The following is a 21,226-nucleotide window of genomic DNA, read 5'->3' on the forward strand; positions in this document are numbered from 1 at the left end:
CATAGGATTACTTGTCATAGTTCTGACAAGCTCACCTGCACCATTTGGATCATCTGCGCTTGCTCGGACAAATTTCACCTACACCATTTGGATCATTTGCCCTGGCTCGGACAAATTTCACCTACACCATTTGGATCGTTTGCCCTGGTTCGGACAAATTTCACTAGCACCATTTGGATCATTTGCCCTGGTTCGGACAAATTTCACCTACACCATTTGGATCATTTGCCTTGGTTCGGACAAATTTCACCTACACCATTTGGATCACTTGCCCTTGTTCGGAAAAATTTCACCTGCACCATTTGGATCATTTGCCCTGGATCGGACAAATTTCACCTACACCATTTGGATCATTTGCCCTGGCTCGGACAAATTTCACCTGCACCATTTGGATCATTTGCCCTGGCTCGGACAAATTTCACCTGCACCATTTGGAATTACCTGTCATGGTTCTGACAAGCGTACCTGTATAATAGGAATTATTTGCTATAGTTCTAGCAAACTTACCTGCACCAATAGGAGTCACTTGCCCTGCTTCGGACAAGCTTACCTGCACCAATAGGAATTATTTGCTATAGTTCTAGCACACTTACCTGCACCAATAGGAGTCACTCGCCCTGCTTCGGACAAGCTTACCTGCACCAATAGGAATTATTTGCTATAGTTCTAGCAAACTTACCTGCACCAATAGGAATTACCTGCCATGGTTCTGACAAGCGTACCTGCATAAGAGGAATCATTTGCTATAGTTCTAGCAAATTTACCTGCATGAAAAAGATTCACCTGTTTGGAGACTCACGACTCGAGGGTCGGAGAAAATAGCATGTCAAATATTCACGACTCAAGGGTCGGAAAGGAAACGATATGTTTAGAAACTCACGACTCGAGGGTCGGACATTCACGACTCGAGGGTCGGAAAACACCTCCATCACAATACGAGGGTTGGAAACTCACGACTCGAGGGTCGAAAAACACACCTATAACAACACGAGGGTTGGAAACTGACGACTCGAGGGTCGGAAGACATTTGTAGTATGTGAATGCACTAGATGATATGCATATGCTAATGCGTATATATGTATGTTGATGTAATCCCGAGTTTTTATCTCCTTATTGAACCTGTTTAAACCATATTTGCACCTACACCACGGCTATGCTTATGCCGGCTTGGTAATGTTTGCGTAATGCTTATGCTTATGCATATGCGTAGTTTGCTTATGAGTGAAATGAATAACAAGGTTGCTATCATCGGTAAGGTCACCGGGATACATCAATCAGGTGATCGGGTGAATATCTCCGTAAGGTTGCTATCATCAGTAAGGTTACTGGCATCGGTGAGGTTATCGGAAGCATCAATCAGGTGATCAGAAAGAATATCTCGGTAAGGTTACTGGCATCGGTAAGGTTACCGAAAGCATCAATCAGGTGATTGGAAATAATATCTCAGTAAGGTTACTGGCATCGGTAAGGTTACCGGAAAGCATTAATCAGGTGATTGGGAATAATATCTCAGTAAGGTTACTGGCATCGGTAAGGTTACCGGAAAGCATCAATTAGGTGATTGGATATGAACCAACAGTAAGGTTACTGTCATCGGTAAGGTTACCGGGAAGCAGGTGGACAATGTAGCTTAGCACCAGAGTTTTTGATGTATGGGATAATGCTTATGCTTATGCATATGTTGATTGATGTAATGAGTGGAACAAAGTAATGTCTTCTATAAGACTACCTGAAAAGGTTCTTTTAGAAAAGGAATGTCAATTTGTTTTAAAGAAGACTACCTAAAAAGGTATGGTGTAATGTCTCAACCAATGTATGTAATGCATGATTTGTGTGTATTTGCATGATACTCCAATGATAGGTTGTTAGTGACCAAAAGCGTATATAGCTCGCTGGAGTTGTAGGTTTGTTTGATAAGATGGGGTGTGATGATGCCTTTTCCTTTTGTTGTGCGTATTGCCCCGGTTTGGGCTTTTGAATTACTCCACGCCTTTAACCTTTTGAGGTTCTCCACGCCTTTAGCCTTTCGAGGTTCTCCACACCTTTAACTTTAGAGGTTCTCCACACCTTTAACCTTTTGAATTGTTTACCTTATGGATTTGATATCTAATGCCCCAATGTTTAGCGGAAAAAGATACCTATGATCTCCAAGCCATGAAGGAAGTGCCCCGAGAAATACCCTTGTTATATGCTTCGACATTTAGATAGAAAGGTATGCCCTTGATCTCCAGGATATGGAGGGTTATCCATAGTGTTCTATCCTTTTGAATTTGAATTCTTCCCATGTTTGACATTCCCCTGTTTGTTATTGCTTCGAGATGTGCCCCAAGTCGATTGGACCTTAGGAAGAATGCCCCTAGTAAATAGGATGTTTGATTGCATGCCCCTGTAACCCTTGAAATTTTGCCCCTGTTTAGGAGAACCCCCTAGATGTGGTTCCCCCATTCCAGAGTCTTTATTAGGAATGAACGCCTTTGATTAACCACTTTTGAGATCTCCTCGATGCTAAGTGTATATTCGTAGATGACGTTGTACCTTTTGAGAAGTAACTCCAATGCGATGCGTATGCAAGTTTTGAAATCGAAGTCCGTTATGAATTAGTACTGGATGATTAGAAATGAATGCTTGAAAAAGCGTAGCGGTTAGAAATAGTTTTAACAAACTTCAGGAGTCAGTATAACAAAAATCCTGCTTAATATGCTTTCGTAATTAACCTTGCCTCAATTAGGACTTTTGAATGTTGTAACTTGGCCTTGGTTCAGGGTTTAAGAAACAACAGATATAAGGCTCAAAATTTATTTAGCCCACCCCTTTCTCCTTGATGTTCTCCAAATCCTAAGAATTCGCTTAATACAATGACTGTGCTTTGTTTGTAAGAGAATCGTCTCAGTTCTTAATGTTGAGCAGAAGCCTTAGTAGAAATCCAAGCACCGATGAAAAAATGTTGTAAAGATCCAAGCATTGATGTGAAAATTTGATGATTTAGCAGTCACAAGATTGTCCTTCGCATTTCGTCTTTGTTTTTATCCCTTATTTTGCATGAACCAAATCCTTTGAATTTGATCCACCGGGATGCCCTAATTATTGCCTAAGTCGTTTTTGTTTTCTTTTATGAAATTTTCCATTTTGACTTAGCGGGCGTTTTTTCTCCTTTTGAGATTTGATCCTTGGATATTGAATGCTGTGACTGCCATGTTGATTTTGATTTTTAAGCTTCGCCTTTGATACTTCCTCGATCTTGAATGATGTATTGAGGAGGGAGATGTTGTGAATGTTATCTCCATTGCTTCCTCAATCTTGGATGAATGCGAGGAAGAAGGTATGCTTGAACCTTATGTTTGAACCTTTGCTTGAATCTTTGCTTGAATCCTTGCTCGGATTGACTGATTCTCTTGACAACCAAAACACACCATTGAATTAATCGAAATCTACCCTGCCCCTGGTTGAAATCAAGGTTTATTTGAAAAAGTAGAAACAAACTCCACCTTCTGGATCGAGGGGGTAACGAGGGATTAACATCCTTATATCTCCACAGTTTGGGAATTAAAACAATGCCTGTACATCGTCGGTTCGGTCTTACCTTGAAAGCATACGTTTAGTGAGTTTTAGTCATTTGTATTCGTCATTCTCCCTTAAGTTTGTTAATAGCCCTAAATTTGAAATAGAATAGAATAGAAGCGTGCGAGTGAATCGATTCCAAAACCTGTATAGTCATCCCATTAAAACTGTTAATCCGAAGGTACAACTTTTATCTTGAGTAACACTTAGCGATCGTAGGGATTGAAATTCTGAGTGTGGCAAAACCGATTGATCCTAGGGGTAATCTCCTTTGTAAATACGTTGACCTTGTTTTACTCCTTAGTTCATGGACTTGTAGAAGTAAGGGTAACCTCGAATTTTCCTTGTACATGTCAAACCTGTTGGGAATAAATCGTTAGCGGTGGGTTTTCGTCGTATCAGAACTTCATGAGTTTCCTTTGACTGAACCTCTTTTGCTTTTTCTAAGGATAGTGTCACATCATTCGCAATCTTCGGAGTTCGTAGATTGATGAGGAAAACCTATGACCCTTTTGCCCCTTGGTGTGGGGTTAACACATGTCGCCTTCCCCCCATTGTGGTTATGCGTCTTTGTTCAGGGTATTGCCCCAGTTGGACAAACCATTGCCCCTCAAGTTATCGTAGAGCATCCAAGTGAGTTTTGCTATGTTCATAGATGAAACCCCTTATGACTAGATACCCCTTGTGTGTATCTATGAGGGAACTCTTTTGTTGAACTAACCCTTGCTCGACGATAAGCTTTGCTGTACTTATGATCCTGTTATGACAAGGCATGGACATGTGGCTGGCATGGTGAAAGGCAACTTTTTTTCCTTTTGTGGGGCCCATTCCTCCTTTCTCCATAGTTTATGATCCTCTTTGGTCTTCTTCGGGAATTTCGGGAAACCGACTAGCACGGTAAGTATGGATGCGGGCGAAGATGCAAATGTAAATGTATGAATGCATGAAAATGAAAATGCATGGGTATGCGAGAGACTCCTTGTATTATAACTCCGTGTATGCAATGCAGACGTGTGACGTATATAACCTTAAGGATAGCCTATGTGGATTTAGGGATGACATTTGACCCTAGTGAAATCCTTGCAAGATAGACGTTATCACACGCCAATGGAAATCCCTTAGATTAGGGGGTATGCAGAAGGTAGTGGCTGGTGACCGTTCATGACAGTCACCAAATCTCATGGCCATCGAGAGGCCGTTTGACGTGTACCAATGAAGTTGTCCTTGGTGGGAAGGTTCTCTATGCGGAACACAACCTATATAAGGACGATATCGGATGAAGTGAAATCCCTACAGGCGAGGGATGAAAGATGTATAGATGGGAATCCAAACCCTAAAAGTTAGAGGGTGCGCGGAAACAAGCATGGAGTGACCGTTCAGGACAGTCACTAGATCTCATAGCTATCGAGAGGCCAATCGAACGCATGCTAATGAATCTGTCCTTCGGGGAAGGACGCGTCGTTGTGAAAACACATGGACGCAAAAGAAAATCCCTATAGGCTAAGGAGTACATAGGAGTAAGCATGGGGTGACCGTTCATGACAGTCACTAAGTCTCCTGGCCATCGTGAGGCCGATCAACGTATGCTAACGAAGATGTCCTTCGTACGAAGGATGCGATTTTTAGAAATATAATCCCTACAGGCTAATCACTAAGTCTCCTGGCCATCGAGAGGCCAATCAACGTGCATAAAGGTAGATGTCCTTCGTGGGAAGGACATGGACTTGGAAATAGAGTCCCTGCAGGGCAGGAAACGCGTAGGAGTACATGCAAAAATTAAAATGCAAGACATTCGCAGTATATAAATTGCAACCACATATAATAAGCACGTAAGCACATAAGCCCTAGGTTCAAAGGTTCGGCGTAACGGCTTAGGGTGCCTACCCTTCCCATTGGTATGTTCTTGAAGGTCTCATAGGGCCGTTCATAGCCGCCGAGACTTTTTGTCTCTTTGGATTTCAGAACAACTCATTTATCCATGAGGTTCGAGTTTTAGGGGTAGGTTCCTAGAGAGATCAGCCAAATACCAAGTCCAGCCCTCAACAAGGTCAAGCCTCGTATCAGACCTTTCCGGATATTCAACCCACTCTGAGTGGAATTATAATAAGACTCGTAGGCGATGTAATTCCCCTCTGGTCTTAAATATAATTCCCACGCTTAGGTTTTAACAACAATTTATCAAAACCCAAAAGATGCAGTAAAATAACAAATATTTAGATAAACGAATATTTAATTAAATTACTGTAAATAAATAAAATGATTGTAAATAAATGCAATTGCGAATAAATAAATAAATAAAATTTAAATATTTATAAAAACCCTAAACCCTAAAATGGCGAATTAGCCAAACCCTAAAAATTTCGCCAAAACCTAAACCATTAACCACAAACCTAAACCATCTCAAGCCTTAGGAGCATAATAATTCACCTATAGTGTATCCCCAGCAGAGTCGCCAGCTGTAGCAACCTGCCCTAAAAATTAAGATTTAGAGTCGCCACCTATTCTAAAGGGCGAATAGGAAACCCTACGCAGTTTAGAGATTGGGGTAAGATTATTATAATCAGGTCGAGGGAAGGTGTTAGGCACCCTCAGCCCTTTCCTATGGCTTTGAATCTAAAGCAACAGTTTATGGCTAAAATAATAGGATTTAATAGCTAGGGAAATGGATAGGGCGAAAATTGAGATTTGAACTGAATTGAGATTTTGGGGAAGGGGACTCGCCTTGGTTATCCAAGTGCCTACATACCTCCTTATGGAGGATCAGATTCTACGTAGTTCGGGCACAGGGTTGAACGCCTTTGAATTAGAATTGATATGGTTGAAGGCTTTTTGAATGGCCTATCGTAGTTTTGAAATGCGAAGTTCGAAGGTATTTTGAATTACCTTATCGTAGTTTGAATATCGCAGTATTGAAGAGATGAATTTTGTAGTGTCGTGGTTTAGTGTGTTTAAGGTTTGGGCGTACAACCCTGATTTAATGTGTCACCGTTAGTTGCGATGATCAATAGGTTTGATCATTATAGTTAACATATTGAATTTGGCATTGCTGGTTACTCTGATTGATAGATTCGATCGTCGCGGGCAGCAAATTGAATGTATTTTAGATTTGATATTTTTTCTCATGTTTTATTCTTTTATCTCTCGTCTAATGCGACTAATAGCTTTAGTTGAGGCAGGGATTGAACCCATGCCCCTGCGCACTAAGCCCTTTAAGCTAACCCCTTCACCGCTACACCACTTTTTCCATGCTGTTAATAACATAAACGATAACCAATATATATGAAAAACAAAACAATTAATTTTAAAAGTAGAACCCGCGCCCAGTATATGCAGTCATCTCCTTTGTTTGTTTTTTTCTGGAAAAAAACCTTTGGCAACGATTTATCTATGTTTCTATAACCCCTGCAAATTTTAATCTCACAAAAGACAACGAATGAATGAACTCCAAAGACATGGATCGATTGTAAATCATGCTCTGAACTTGATGATACCATTAATTCGGGCTAATTTAACCTCTAACATAGTATCCCCAAATTAAAGCTTCAAAACCTAACAATGGTGAAACCATAAATCTGCACAGAAACTCTAATTAAATGATTCAAAAACGTTCCCAACACGGTTATGAACATAGATAGATGACTAAATTTCGTTTACAACACACAAATTTATGGAATCGAAAACTTTTAAAAGAACCAAAACCGTGACGAATTGAACCTTAATTCAGAGGGCCCTGGGTCTGGGAAAGTGTCGGGGTATACTCAGAGACGCTTCAGGAGGGTGTTGGGATCAATAGAAGTTCTCGAATCCGTCTAAATCCTTGAATCCGAAAACCAATTTTTCTCCCACTTTTTGAAGTTCTTTTCTTTGCGTTCTTTTGCGGTTCTTGGAGGCAGCCCCTTTTTTTTTTTGGTTTACAAAACCTTTTTTATATTAGTCAATTTAGGTTTTTTTTCTTACACCTAATGGGCCTACTAAAACTAAACCTAATAATTCTAAAACTAATTCTAATAATAATAGTTAGTAATAATAATATTTAATAACAATAATCCTAATAATAACTAATACTAATTCTAATAATAATAGTTAGTAATAATAAAAACTAATGATAATCCTAAAAAATCAACAATAATTAGTTAGTAAAATTAAAAAATTAATACTAACTAATAATAAAATTAATAATAGTAATAAAAAAACAAAGTGTTAGTGAAACACAAATAACATCCCAAAAATGATAGAACTTTTTCCTTGTAATAATTGGGCCCAACGTTTGGGTCCTGAACATCTATTACTCACGCCCTTGTTTTAATTCAACCTGAATTATAAGAGAGCGGGTTTGACAATAGAAATGTCAAACCCCATCACTCTTAATTTTGAACCTTGATGGATTAACAGACGTAGATTTGATCGGGCAAATTTTGGGGTATGACAAATTGTATAGGATGTTCACTTCTAAGGAATGGAAGGATAGTAAATTTTCCAAGACAAGAGATTGGAAATTGGTTGAAAATATAGTCACAAACAAGGACTTTTGGAAGAATTTGGTTATTTTCCTTAAGGGTGCTTTTCCATTAGTTAAAGTCTTGCGTATGGTGGATTCTGGTGAGAAGCCAGCCATGGGCTATATCTATGAAGCAATGGATCAGGCAAAAGAGCAAATTCAAACTAGCTACAATAATAAGAGAAAAATGTATAATTTTATAAAATATCTTAGATTGATTTATTTCATATAAACAGTACATAAGTATTTATTTATGAACTAATTTAATCTTTTCTTTCTTAAGCTACCAACCTTTATGAAAGATTATAGATAATAGATGGGACAAACAGTTGCATAGGCCTTTTCATGCTACGGGCTACTATCTTAATCCAATGTTGCATTACAAACCTAATTTCAAAGCAGATAATGAAGTTAAACAGGGGATGTATGCATGTTTAGGAAGGATGATGGGAGAAGACATGGATATGGTGAATAAAATTGATGGTCAGCTAGAGGATTTTAAGAGTAAAAAAGGGTTCTTTGGGAGTGAAATAGCTCAACATGGACTAGAAAACAAGACACCCACTCAATGGTGGGAATCTTACGGTGATGCACACCCAGAGTTGTAAAACTTTGCTATTCGTGTGTTAAGTTTTACCTGCAGTTGTTCTAGCTGTGAGAGAAACTGGAGTGCTTTTGAGATAGTATGTTTTCAAATTATCGTATATATTTTTTATAGTTACTATATGTTATGCATTTTAATTTAATATTTCCCCTTTTAAGGTTCATACGAAGAAAAGAAACCGGTTGAAACAAAAGACTATGAACGATCTTGTGTATGTGATGGTAAATACAAGATTGACCAAGAATAAGGTTGAAAGAAAAAAGCGAGATCTAACAATCAATGATTTCCAATATGATGATGATTGGTGGTGTGTTGCTGAGGAAGAAAATGCAGGTGGTAATCATGTAAATGTGGCTGATTTAGATGAAGATTTGATGCAAAGTACTGGTGTTAAATCAACTGTACATGTAGATTGTAACGCCCCGGAATTAATTAAATTGGTTAATTAAATTATTGAAGGATTTAAAGATCGGATATGATCGAATTTGGATTGTCGGTGTTATTTTAAGAAGCGTATTTGAATTTATTAAGTAAAAGTCGGATTTTAGTCGGATTGTCGAAAAATAATATTAAGAATAAGATTATTTACAAGTCGGAATTTATTATATTGTTGAGTATTAACAAAAATGATATTTTGATTTAATTGGAGTTATTTATCCTATTGGGCCTAAATTGGTTTGTAGAGAATAATAAAGAAGAGTTGTTATATGCTAAGCCCAATTGAAATAATAAAATTAGGGTTTTAGAGATATGAAGTATAGTGTTGTCATTTTGGAGAAAACAAAGTTTGAAGAGAAGGAGGCAAGCCGAGAGGAACAAGCTTGGAGATGAAATTGGAGACCCATTGAGTTGCTTCATTTAAAAAGATAAGGGTGGGGTTCTCTTCCTATAATGGGGCTTATGAAACCTTGTATGTGGGGAATTGGGTATGTAGATTTATTACATTTGTTGTGTTAATTGTTGCTGGAAAATAGAGAACCACCATGAATAACATGTAGTTGAAATAGTGTTTTCCTTAATTGCTGTTGTTGTGAGTGACCCAAATTCCCAATTGGATCAATTAATTTTGTTTTCTTTTTAATTTTCCTCATGTCTGTGTCTACGGTGGTGTTTTCTATATATTGTGATATGGTATAAAGTTTTTTAAAAAATATATTGTATTAGCTTAGATACAAGTTCATCTGAGGGTTTGACGTTACAATTATTGGTCTTAATTTTAATATTCTAGCCTGGCTTTGAATTGCATTATCATTTCTTCTGTAGCTAACGGTTGTTTGAGTACTTGAAGTTTTAATACCAGATTGCTTTAAAGATTTGACCAAAAGATAGGAAATATTTTGGCATATATATATATATATATAATGTTAGAGTAAGGAATATATATATATATATATATATATATATATATATATATATATATATATATATATATATATATAATAGTTATAAGAATGAACTAAATTAGTATAATATAGCTTGCTAGAGTGGAAATAAAACAGTCTCGTTTGGTCGAAATAGTTGAATTAAGCGGTATAATTAGTTGTTCGCAATTTGATGAAAATTTACGTGGTAGCTAAGTTTAATTAGTAGATTAACGTGGTGATATTATTTCGTTGAAATTGTGATATTTATGAATCGACCGAAATTGTGTTTGATCTAAATATTCCTTATAAATAAATGTTGGTTTGTGATGGAAATTGACACACATTTTAGGAATAGAATATAATGGAATTGGAATTAATATAATATGACTATTAATTGGTTGATTTAATTAATAGTTGAATTAATTTTTAATAAGCCTATTTAATGGGAATAAACTTGAACTTAGATTAACTATTCGGTTTATCGGTAAATTAAGATATCTTGAGAATTTAACCGAACGAATCGAATAACCGGTAAAGAATAGAATTGTATCTGAATTAACCGGTTGACTTATGTTTTTGGTTACTTGGAAGTGTAACCCGAAGACTCATAAAGTCGTGAATATTAAGGATATAACCGAAAATTAGATAATCGGTAGCGATGCGAAATTTGCACAATTAATTGAAGTATGCTTTGTGAATAATTTTGGTTAGTTGATAGTGGATAAGTGAGTTAATTAGAAGACTAATTTATAGAGGATTATGAGACTAATTTGAATTGACTTAATGAGTCGAATTGTTGTAATATACCGAAGCATGACGTTGTCGTTTCGATACTTAACATGATATCTAATTTAGTTAAATGTTAATTGGAAGTTGATTTGGTTTACTTGATAAGATAGCATGTTGAGATTACTCTACGAACCGACCAAAAATTGTGATTTCGGTTTGAATGTCTTTGTTGCAAATAATGTTGTGATTGCCAATATGTTTATTAATATGCATCATATGTGATTAGCCTTATGGCATGAACCCTAGCGAGTTGTCGTTAGTTTAGTCGATTACAACGATAGTTGGGATAGTCTTGATGATGTGTGTATTTGTGGTGACGTGCCGAACATGATAATAATTGTGATGATCTTGTTTATATGAGAAGTTGTATAATTGCGATGATGTGTCGAAACATGACGATGTTTGTGATGATTGATAATATGTGATGTTGTATATATTTGTGATGATAATTTTGTGACTAAGTGAAGATGAATGATTAATTGTGACGTTGAATTACCTCTAACAATTGGTAATTATAAGTGACGTGGGCGTATGCCTAGTGATGATGTGTGATTGTGATGAGTATGTTGTGTATGTCTTGTTTGTCGAGTCACATTTCATATGCATACTCTGTGACGGCCTGGATTGGCAAATTGGTGACGGCCTGGATTGGCAAATTAGTGACGAAGGCTTATGCCTTATGCCTCAGATTCGGGCAATTGGTGACGGGGGCTGAAGCTCCGATTGGTACCACATGCATATTCATGAGTCATGTCCCATGTGTCTTATGTGATTGTAGTTTGTGATGTTTTGTGATTATCTCGTGATTGTATTTCGTGACTTGTTAAACGATGGAAGTATGTGAAGATGTGAATTGATGATTTTATGAATAGTATGATGATATCAATATTTGTGAATGCGATTAAGTGAGTATGTCTGGTGTGACTTATATGTGATGTTTTATGACTAGATGTATGACTTATATGCAGTGATGTTTTGGGGACTATAATTGTGTGACTTATATGTGATGTGTCGTGAATTAGCTTGCAAGGTAAGGGAATGAGTTTTATATGTAATTGATGTGAATATGATTTGTGGTGACTTGTTGTGAGATGTAAAGTATGTGAGATTTGTGAATTAGTGAAAGCATGAAGTGTATAGCAACATTAATACTTACGATGTGATGACTATATATGCTTGGATCCTAATATACAATTTATCATGTGCTCACTTATATGATTTGATATCTCACCCTTTTCTCTTGTTCGCCGTTGCCTTTATACTGGTAACGTGCAGGTGTTCGAGTATGAAGATTTAGTTGATGTTAATCGAGTCAGTTGTCGCTCTGATACGTAGCACTCGGGGGGGGGGGGGGGGGGGAATTTATGATATATCTATGATGTTTATGATGTTGTTGTTTATTGTTTTATTTTAGTTAAATAAGATGTTATTGACTCAAAGATTGAGAACTATGATTCCGCCATGTTTTCATAAAAGAAATTATTCTGTTTGAAAGTATTATATGTTGAGCAATTGTTTGATTGATTAAAGAAGTGATATGTATCCGCTAAATGCAATGAAATGATTTGTTAATGAAGTGAATATGTGACGCCTCATTTATTTGTTGAGAAATTTTGAAACTCTGATTCTTGTATAATTGTCGGGTAGAAATGGGGTGTTACATAGATGAATTTGATGTCGTTGAAACTATAGAAAGTGACAATGAAGAAGAAAATGCAGACGAAGGTGATGGAGAAGATGATGATGATGATAGTGGAGGAGATGATGAGATTAGTGAAGATGAAGGATGACATTATGGGGGATAATCCAAATTATCAGCGTATTCGTGATTTGTACTAGCCTCTATAATTTTGAGTATTTTATTTTATGGACTTTGTTATTTTAGGTTTAAGATTTGAGACTTTTAATTTTATGTTTTTTATTTAGACTTTATGGATTTATATTTAATATTCAAACTTATGCACTATTAAATATATAATATAAATTATTTTATGTATTATTTTTGAAGGATAGAAAAACACTTAAAAAGGGGGGGTTTGAATAAGTGTAGTCTAAAAACTTGAACGATAAAAACGATTTGCACAGTTATTTTTATCCTGGTTCGTTGTTAACTAAACTACTCCAGTCCACCCCCACGGAGTGATTTACCTCACTTGAGGATTTAATCCACTAATCGCAACAGATTACAATGGTTTTCCACTTAGCCCACGACTAAGTCTTCTAGAGTATCCTGATCACTCCAGGAACAAATGCTTAGACACAAGCTAAGACTTTCTTAGAGTATCCTGACCACCACGTGATCACTCTAATTACAACTGCTTAGACACAAGCTAAGACTTCCTAGAGTATCCTGATCAACACTTGATCACTCTAGTTACTTACAAATTAATGTAATCAAATAAGAGTTTTACAATGCTTCTGAAAAGCTATAATCACACCAGTGATATTTCTATTAATGTTTAAGCTTAATCTCACTAATATATTACAACAACAATGTAGTGAGCTTTGATGAAGATGAAGTTTCTGAGCTTTGAGTTGAACAGCGTTTCAGCAAGTTTTTCAGAATAAGTTCGTTCAGAATTAGTAACCTTGCTTCTCATCAGAACTTCATACTTATAGGCACTTGAGAAGATGACCGTTGGGAGCATTTAATGCTTTGCGTATTCCGTACAGCATTGCATTTAATGTTTCACACTTTTGTCAACTACCTCGAGCCTTGTTCACGCTGTGTCTACTGACGTTGCCTTTAATAGCTTCTAACGTTCCTTTTGTTAGTCAGCGTAGCCTGCCACTTGTACTTGCTTCTGATCTGATGTTTGTGTATACAACGTTTGAATATCATCAGAGTCAAATAGCTTGGTGCAAAGCATCTTCTTGTCTTCTGACCTTGAAGTGCCTCTAAGCGTGATACCATGAGAACTTCAGTGCTTCTGCTTCTGATCTCAAGTTCTTCTGATGCTTCCATAGACCCATGTTCTGATTCTGCTTGACCATCTTCTGATGTCTTGCCAGACCATGTTCTGATGTTGCATGCTGAACCTTCTGAGTCAAAGCTTCTGAGCGCTGATTTGTGCATACTCTTTATATATTTCCTGAAAGGGAAATTGCAATGTATTAGAGTACCACATTATCTCACACAAAATTCATATCCTTGTTATCATCAAAACTAAGAATATTGATCAGAACAAATCTTGTTCTAACAATCTCCCCCTTTTTGATGATGACAAAAACATATATAAATGATATGAATTTGCGATCAGCAAGAGCAGACGGCTAAAGACAATTACACAGCTAAAGCATAAGCATGTGAATATGTCTCCCCCTGAGATTTACAATCTCCCCCTGAGATAGATAATCTCCCCCTGAAATTAATACTAGAAGAATTTTAAAAAGACTTCCCTGAGTATTTCAGTAGAGACGTTCACAGTGCTTGATCTTCAGAACATTCATGGCTTCTGATTCTTGCTTCCATAGGACAGCTTCAGAACTTTGAATTTCTTTAGATCCTCAGAACATTCACAGCTTCTGATTCTTGCTTCCATCGGACAGCTTCAGAACTTGAATTTCTTTTATCTTCAGAACATTCACAGCTTCTGATTCTTGCTTCTATCGGACAACTTCAGAACTTGAATTTCTTTGATCTTCAGAACATTCACAGCTTCTGATTCTTGCTTCCATCAGGACAGCTTCAGAGCTTGAATTTCTTCTTTCATCACTTCATGCTAGATTGTATCAGAACATTGTTGAATGTACCAGAGCATCATCAGAGCATCTCTACATCCTGAAATGTTACAAAACAACGCTAAACGACAAAAGTCAGCATGAATGAGTTAGAACATATAATATGTATCAGAACACATAATATGTATCAGAGCCATATAAAATGTATCAGAACAAATAGACATAATGTTTCAGATCATATTCTATCATCAGAATATCTGAACATTCTTGCTTCTTGCTTCTGATCCTGAAGCTTCATAGCACTCAGCTTGCTTCAATAATCCAAGAGCTTGATTCTTTAGAATTGCTTCTCCTTGAAGAGATCTTCAATTCCTGCAATAACAAAACTTAAAGCATAGAACTTTGCAAGTTCTGTTAGAAATGTGGGGCCTTTTTACCCGATAACTGATAATATAAATCAGATCATTTATCACATTTTTCTCCCCCTTTTTGTCATAACATCAAAAAGAATATAAAAGATTCAGATGTAGAAAACGACAAAGGAAAGAAACAGACTAATTTTTCATTGATTAAACAAACAGGATTACAAAAGATGTATGCAGAATAAGCAGATGCAACAAACAAAGAAAACTACAAAGACCAAAGACTAAGACCCTAGCCTAGACAAAATCTGCGCCAGTATGACATGAATCCTGTCAGTGCTTGCAGTTTGCCTTGCCATGAAGGAGCGAAACTCAGCATTGGTTGCTTCTTGCGTGTCCAAACGAGAAGGTTCACCAGATGAAGAAGCGCCAGAACTTCTGCCAATAGGGACAGCAATCTCAGCAGGGCGATCTTCTGGAAGGTCTTCAGCTTCTGCACCTTCCATCTCAACATCTGAGTCTGACTCAGAAGCAGCCTCAACATATTCTGGTTCGGGCAACTCAGAAGCTCCAACTTCCAACGCCTGAAGAATAGCTGCTAGGTTTGTTGGAGGAGTTGGACCAGCAACTTCTGCAGGATAAACCACTTCTGGAAAGACCATGTGAGGAGCGCTTTCAGAAGGGTTCATTCTGAACCAATTGAACAGCCATTGAAAATCTCCAGCCAGCACTGGATACCTTGGTCTCCATACCACGATGTCTCTGCAGGGATTTCTTTCTTCCATCTCATCTGCAGGTATCCTTTCTTCAAGAACTCTTCTGTTCCTGATGAGATGGTGATAGCTGCTTTCACCAACTTCCAAGAGAAGACCACGAGCACCAGGTGCTTCAGTCATGATCCTTTTTTGGACATCCGTAGCCCTAACCAGAAAATCCTGGCGAAAGGCTTCCCAGAGGTTGCAGGTAGCATACTCATCCAGATGATTAAGGTGAGCAGCACCCAGAATCTCCAACCAGCTATTTACATCTGAGTGTAAAAGCTCTAGATAAGCATGAGTGGTAGGTGTAGGAGAGTTGACAGTGAATCTGGAGTCAGGAAACACAAAACTGTAGGGGTTAGGTGTTCTGGTGGGAAAAAGGTGTGAGAGCGGTGAGGAGATATCTGTGAGATGGGTTGAGGGGGAAGGGATATCAGATGGTGAAGATGGTGGTTCCAGAGAGGTGAATGAAGAGGAAGAGGTGGTGGAGGTCTTTGAAGAGGGAGGTGATTGAGGGATACCTTCAAGGGGTTGATACACATGTCTAGAGTAGTTTCCAGACATCATAGCTTCAAAGGGATTCACCTTGAGAGGATCGTAGGTGATCCTTACCCTTTTTGGTTTGTTTTCAGGTTCATCAGTTGCCTTTCTCTTTTGTTTGTGATCAGTTTCTTGATTTGATGAGCTTGACGAAGGATTCATGATGACTTTGCAGATAGAGAAAACCGCTAGGGTTTATGATATGAATGCAAAGAGAGAGAGAGAGAGAGCGAAAAGAAATCGAATGCAAGAGAGAGAAATATAAGAGGGAAATGAAACGTTTGAAGAGTATAAAAAGAAAAAGAAATAAACTGAAATGATGAATGGCATTTAATGTTACGTGACATGAGGAGAGAGACTTATGACAAATGAAGTGATTAGCACAGTTACCTAAGTAGGCGTCCCCTCAATTGCACGCATGCTTTTCCAGAGATACGAGTTCATTTTCTGGAGAGACTGGTGACAGCTGTTTTGCTTTAAAAGAGCTTCTGAATCAACTTAGACAATGAAACGTTAGTAATAACAGAATCACTACTTCTAATTGATTACAATCAGAACTTCTTATATATAAAAAAATCAATCACATTTCAGAAGATACTCATACATAAGATCTTCTCATCTTATCATTCTGGGCATAAATCCATACTGATATTCTTCAGAATGAACTTAAACCTATCTTCAGCAAGGGGTTTTGTAAAGATATCAGCCCATTGATGGTCTGTATCCACAAAGTTTAAAGATATAACGCCCTTCTGAACATAGTCCCTTATGAAATGATGTTTAATCTTAATATGTTTAGCTTTTGAATGTAAGATAGGATTCTTTGATAAAAATATAGCAGAAGTATTATCACAGAAGATAGGAATGTTACTCTCATATATCTGATAATCTTCTAGCTGACTTCTCATCCAGAGCATTTGTGTGCTACAACCAGCAGCAGCAACATATTCTGCTTCTGTTGTTGAGAGGGCAATAGTAGCTTGCTTCTTACTGTACCATGAGATCAGATGACTTCCAAGAAATTGACAACTTCCAGAAGTGCTCTTCCTTTCAATTCTATCTTCAGCATAGTCAGCATCGCAGAATCCTATTAAGTTGTATTCTTTGAATCTTCTGTAGACTAAACCAACATTAGTAGTACCTTTCAGATACCTCAGAATTCTCTTAACAGCAGTTAAATGAGATTCTCTCGGATCTGATTAGAATCTAGCATACAGGAAAACATTGAAGAGAATGTCAGGTCTAGAAGCAGTTAGGTATAGAAGAGATCCAATCATACCTCTGTACAACTTCTGATCTACCTTCTTACTTACCTCATCCTTACCTAGGACACATGTTGGATGCATAGGAGTTTTGGCTTCTTTGCTTTCAGAAAGATTAAACTTCTTCAGAAGTTCTTTCACATACTTCGTTTGATGAACATAGGTTCCATCAGACGTTTGGTTGATTTGAATCCCAAGGAAATACTTGAGTTCCCCCATCATGCTCATTTCAAATTCAGCCTGCATAGACTCAGCAAACTCCTTTCCAAGTGTAGCATTAGATGTTCCAAAAATGATATCATCAACATATATTTGACAGATTAAAATATCCTTTTTAAAGGATTTACAAAAGAGAGTAGTGTCCACTTTTCCTCTAGTGAAATCATTTTCCAGAAGGAAAGAACGTAAACGTTCATACCAAGCTCTAGGAGCTTGCTTCAATCCGTATAATGATTTCTTTAATTTAAAAACATGATTTGGAGACTTGGAGTCTTCAAAACCAGGAGGTTGATGGACATAAACTTCTTCATCTATATAACCATTTAAGAAGGCACTCTTGACATCCATCTGATAAAGAGTGATGTTATGTTGAGTGGCAAAAGAAATTAATAGACGAATAGATTCTAACCTGGCCACTGGTGCAAAGGTTTCTGTGTAGTCAATCCCTTCTTGCTGACTATAACCTTGAGCAACCAGTCTGGCTTTGTTTCTTACCACTTCTCCCTTCTCGCTTAGCTTGCTTCTGAAAACCCACTTAGTGCCGATGATGTTAAATCCTTTTGGTCTAGGAACCAAGTCCCATACGTCATTCCTTGTAAACTTATTGAGTTCTTCTTGCATGGCAATTATCCAGTCTGGATCTTCTAGAGCTTGATCAACAGAAGTAGGCTCGATCAAAGAAACAAGACCTAATTGACAGTCTGTATTGTTCTTAAGGAATGCCCTTGTTCTGATGGGATCATCTTTCTTTCCAAGGATCACATCTTATGAATGAGCTGAAGCAAGTCTAGGTGATCTTCTGACTGTTGGCTCTTCAGAAATCTTGAGATTCTCTAAAGATGCAGCAACTTGATCTTCTGATCCATTGCTTCTGAGACTTCCAGCTTCTACAGCTTTGCTTCTTGGTTCTACAGCTTCTGATATATCAATATCTATATCTGCAAAGTTCTCAAACTGCTTTGGTTTTTCAAGACCAAGCTTATCATCAAACCTGATATTGATTGATTCTTCTACAATCAATGTTTCAGTATTGTATACTCTGTAGCCTTTAGAGCGTTCAGAATATCCAAGAAGGAAACATTTTTGTGCTTTAGAATCAAACTTACCAAGATGATCTTTAGTATTCAGAATAAAACATACACATCCAAAAGGATGGAAATATGAAATGTTGGGCTTTCTGTTCTTCCACAATTCATAAGGAGTCTTATTTAGAATAGGTCTTATAGAGATTCTATTCTGAATATAACACGCAGTGTTTATTGCTTCTGCCTAGAAATGCTTAGCCATATTGGTTTCATTGATCATGGTTCTGGCCATTTCTTGTAGAGTCCTATTCTTTCGCTCTACAACTCCATTTTGCTGTGGAGTTCTAGGACAAGAGAAATCATGGGCAATACCATTTTCTTTGAAGAACTCCTCAAATAATTTGTTCTCAAATTCACCACCATGATCACTTCTAACCTTTATGATTTTGCACTCTTTCTCAGATTGGATCTGAGTGCAGAATTCAAAGAACACTGAATGAGACTCATCCTTGTGTTTTAAGAACTTTACCCATGTCTAGCGGCTATAATCATCAACGATGACTAATCCATATTTCTTCCCTCTGACAGATGTTGTTTTGACTGGGCCAAACAGATCAATGTGCAAGAGTTTTAACGGCCTTGAGGCAGACACAACATTCTTAGACTTGAATGCAGGTTTGGAGAACTTGCCCTTCTGACATGCTTCACAAAGAGCATCTGATTTGTATTTCAGATTTGGGAGTCCTCTGACCAGATTTAGTTTGTTAATATGAGAAATCTTTCTCAAACTAGCATGTCCTAATCTTCTGTGCCAGACCCATTGCTCCTCAGAAACAGACATAAGACATGTCACCTTCTGCTTCTCAAGATCTGAAAGATCAATCTTATAAATGTTGTTCTTTCTCTTGCCTGTAAATAGGATTGAGCCATCCTTCTGACTTACAGCCTTGCAAGACTTTTGATTGAAGATTATATCATAACCATTGTCACTTAATTGACTTATGGACAATAAGTTATGCGTTAATCCTTCTACAAGAAGTACATTAGTTATGGAAGGAGAGTTACCAAGACTTATGGTTCCAGAGCCAATGATTTTGCCCTTCTGATCTCCTCCAAACTTGACTTCTCCACCTGGTTTAAGCACCAGGTCTTGGAATGTAGACCTTCTTCCTGTCATGTGTCGCGAGCACCCAGAGTCCAGGTACCATGACATTTTGCTTTTTGTCCTCTTTGCAGCCAAGGATATCTCTTCAGAATCTGATTCTGATGTAGATTCTGATCCATCATCTTTTGTAGCCATCAGCGCGAAGTTGGCTTGCTCTCCTTCAGAGTCTGATTCTGATTCTGATTCAGAATCATCCCATGTTGCCATAAGTTCTTTCTTCTTATGAAACTTCTTCTTGGGATTCTCCTTCTAAAATTTTGGACACTCGTTCTTGTAATGTCCAGGCTCATTGCACTCATAGCAGACAGTCTTCTTCTTGTCAGATCTTCTGTCACCAGAAGATTCTCCTCGTTCAAATCTCTTTGAACTTCTGAAGCCTCTGAAATTCCTTTGCTTGCTCTTCCAGAGTTGGTTTACCCTTCTGGAGATCATGGACAGTTCATCTTCTTCTTCAGATTCTGATTCTTCAGATTCTGATTCTTCAGGATCTTCTTCTTTAGCCTAAAAAGCGTTAGTGCATTTTTTAACATTAGATTTTAATGCAATAGACTTACCTTTCTTTTGAGGCTCGTTTGCGTCCAGCTCTATTTCATGGCTTCTCAAGGCACTGATAAGCTCTTCCAAAGAAACTTCATTCAGATTCTTTGCAATCTTGAATGCTGTTACCATTGGACCCCATCTTCTGGGTAAGCTTCTGATAATCTTATTTACATGATCAGCCTTGGTGTAGCCTTTATCCAGAACTCTTAATCCAGCAGTTAGCGTTTGAAATCTTGAGAACATCTTCTCAATGTTTTCATCATCCTCCATCTTGAAGGCTTCATATCTCTGGATTAGAGCAAGAGCTTTAGTCTCCTTGACTTGAGCATTTCCCTCATGGGTCATTTTCAATGACTCATATATATCATAGGTCGTTTCCCTGTTAGATATCTTCTCATACTCAGCATGAGAGATAGCATTCAGCAAAACAGTTCTACATTTATGATGATTCTTGAAAAGCTTCTTCTGATCATCATTCATTTCTTGCCTTGTAAGCCTTACGCCACTAGCTTTCACTGGATGTTTGTAACCATCCATCAGAAGATCCCATAGTTCACCATCTAGACCAAGAAAGTAACTTTCTAGTTTATCTTTCCAGTATTCAAAGTTTTCACCATCAAATACTGGTGGTCTAGTATAACCATTGTTACCATTGTATTGCTCAGCAGAGCCAGATGTAGATGCAGGTGGATCTGTTGGAATTTCACCAGCCATCTTTTACTGAAGCGTTTTTCTCTTCCTGAATCTTTTCTAAACACGGTTAAGTGCTTGCACCTTAGAACCGACGCTCTGATGCCAATTGAAGGATAGAAAAACACTTAGAAAGGGGGGTTTGAATAAGTGTAGTCTAAAAACTTGAAC

At 37.5% G+C, this 21,226-nt stretch overlaps 1 protein-coding gene across 1 annotated transcript; it reads left to right on the forward strand.

Moving 5' to 3' along the window:
- Positions 1–7,997: 7,997 nt before the first annotated feature.
- On the forward strand, positions 7,998–9,109 carry LOC131638905 (uncharacterized). The gene is made up of 4 exons (XM_058909437.1): positions 7,998–8,201; positions 8,359–8,657; positions 8,700–8,739; positions 8,819–9,109. Exons 1-4 carry the CDS (start codon positions 7,998–8,000, stop codon positions 9,107–9,109), a joined length of 834 nt encoding a protein of 277 aa, XP_058765420.1.
- The last annotated feature ends 12,117 nt before the right edge of the window (positions 9,110–21,226 follow it).

This window comes from Vicia villosa, unplaced genomic scaffold (genome assembly GCF_029867415.1).
Source record: "Vicia villosa cultivar HV-30 ecotype Madison, WI unplaced genomic scaffold, Vvil1.0 ctg.002480F_1_1, whole genome shotgun sequence".
Classification (NCBI taxonomy): Eukaryota; Viridiplantae; Streptophyta; class Magnoliopsida; order Fabales; family Fabaceae; genus Vicia; species Vicia villosa.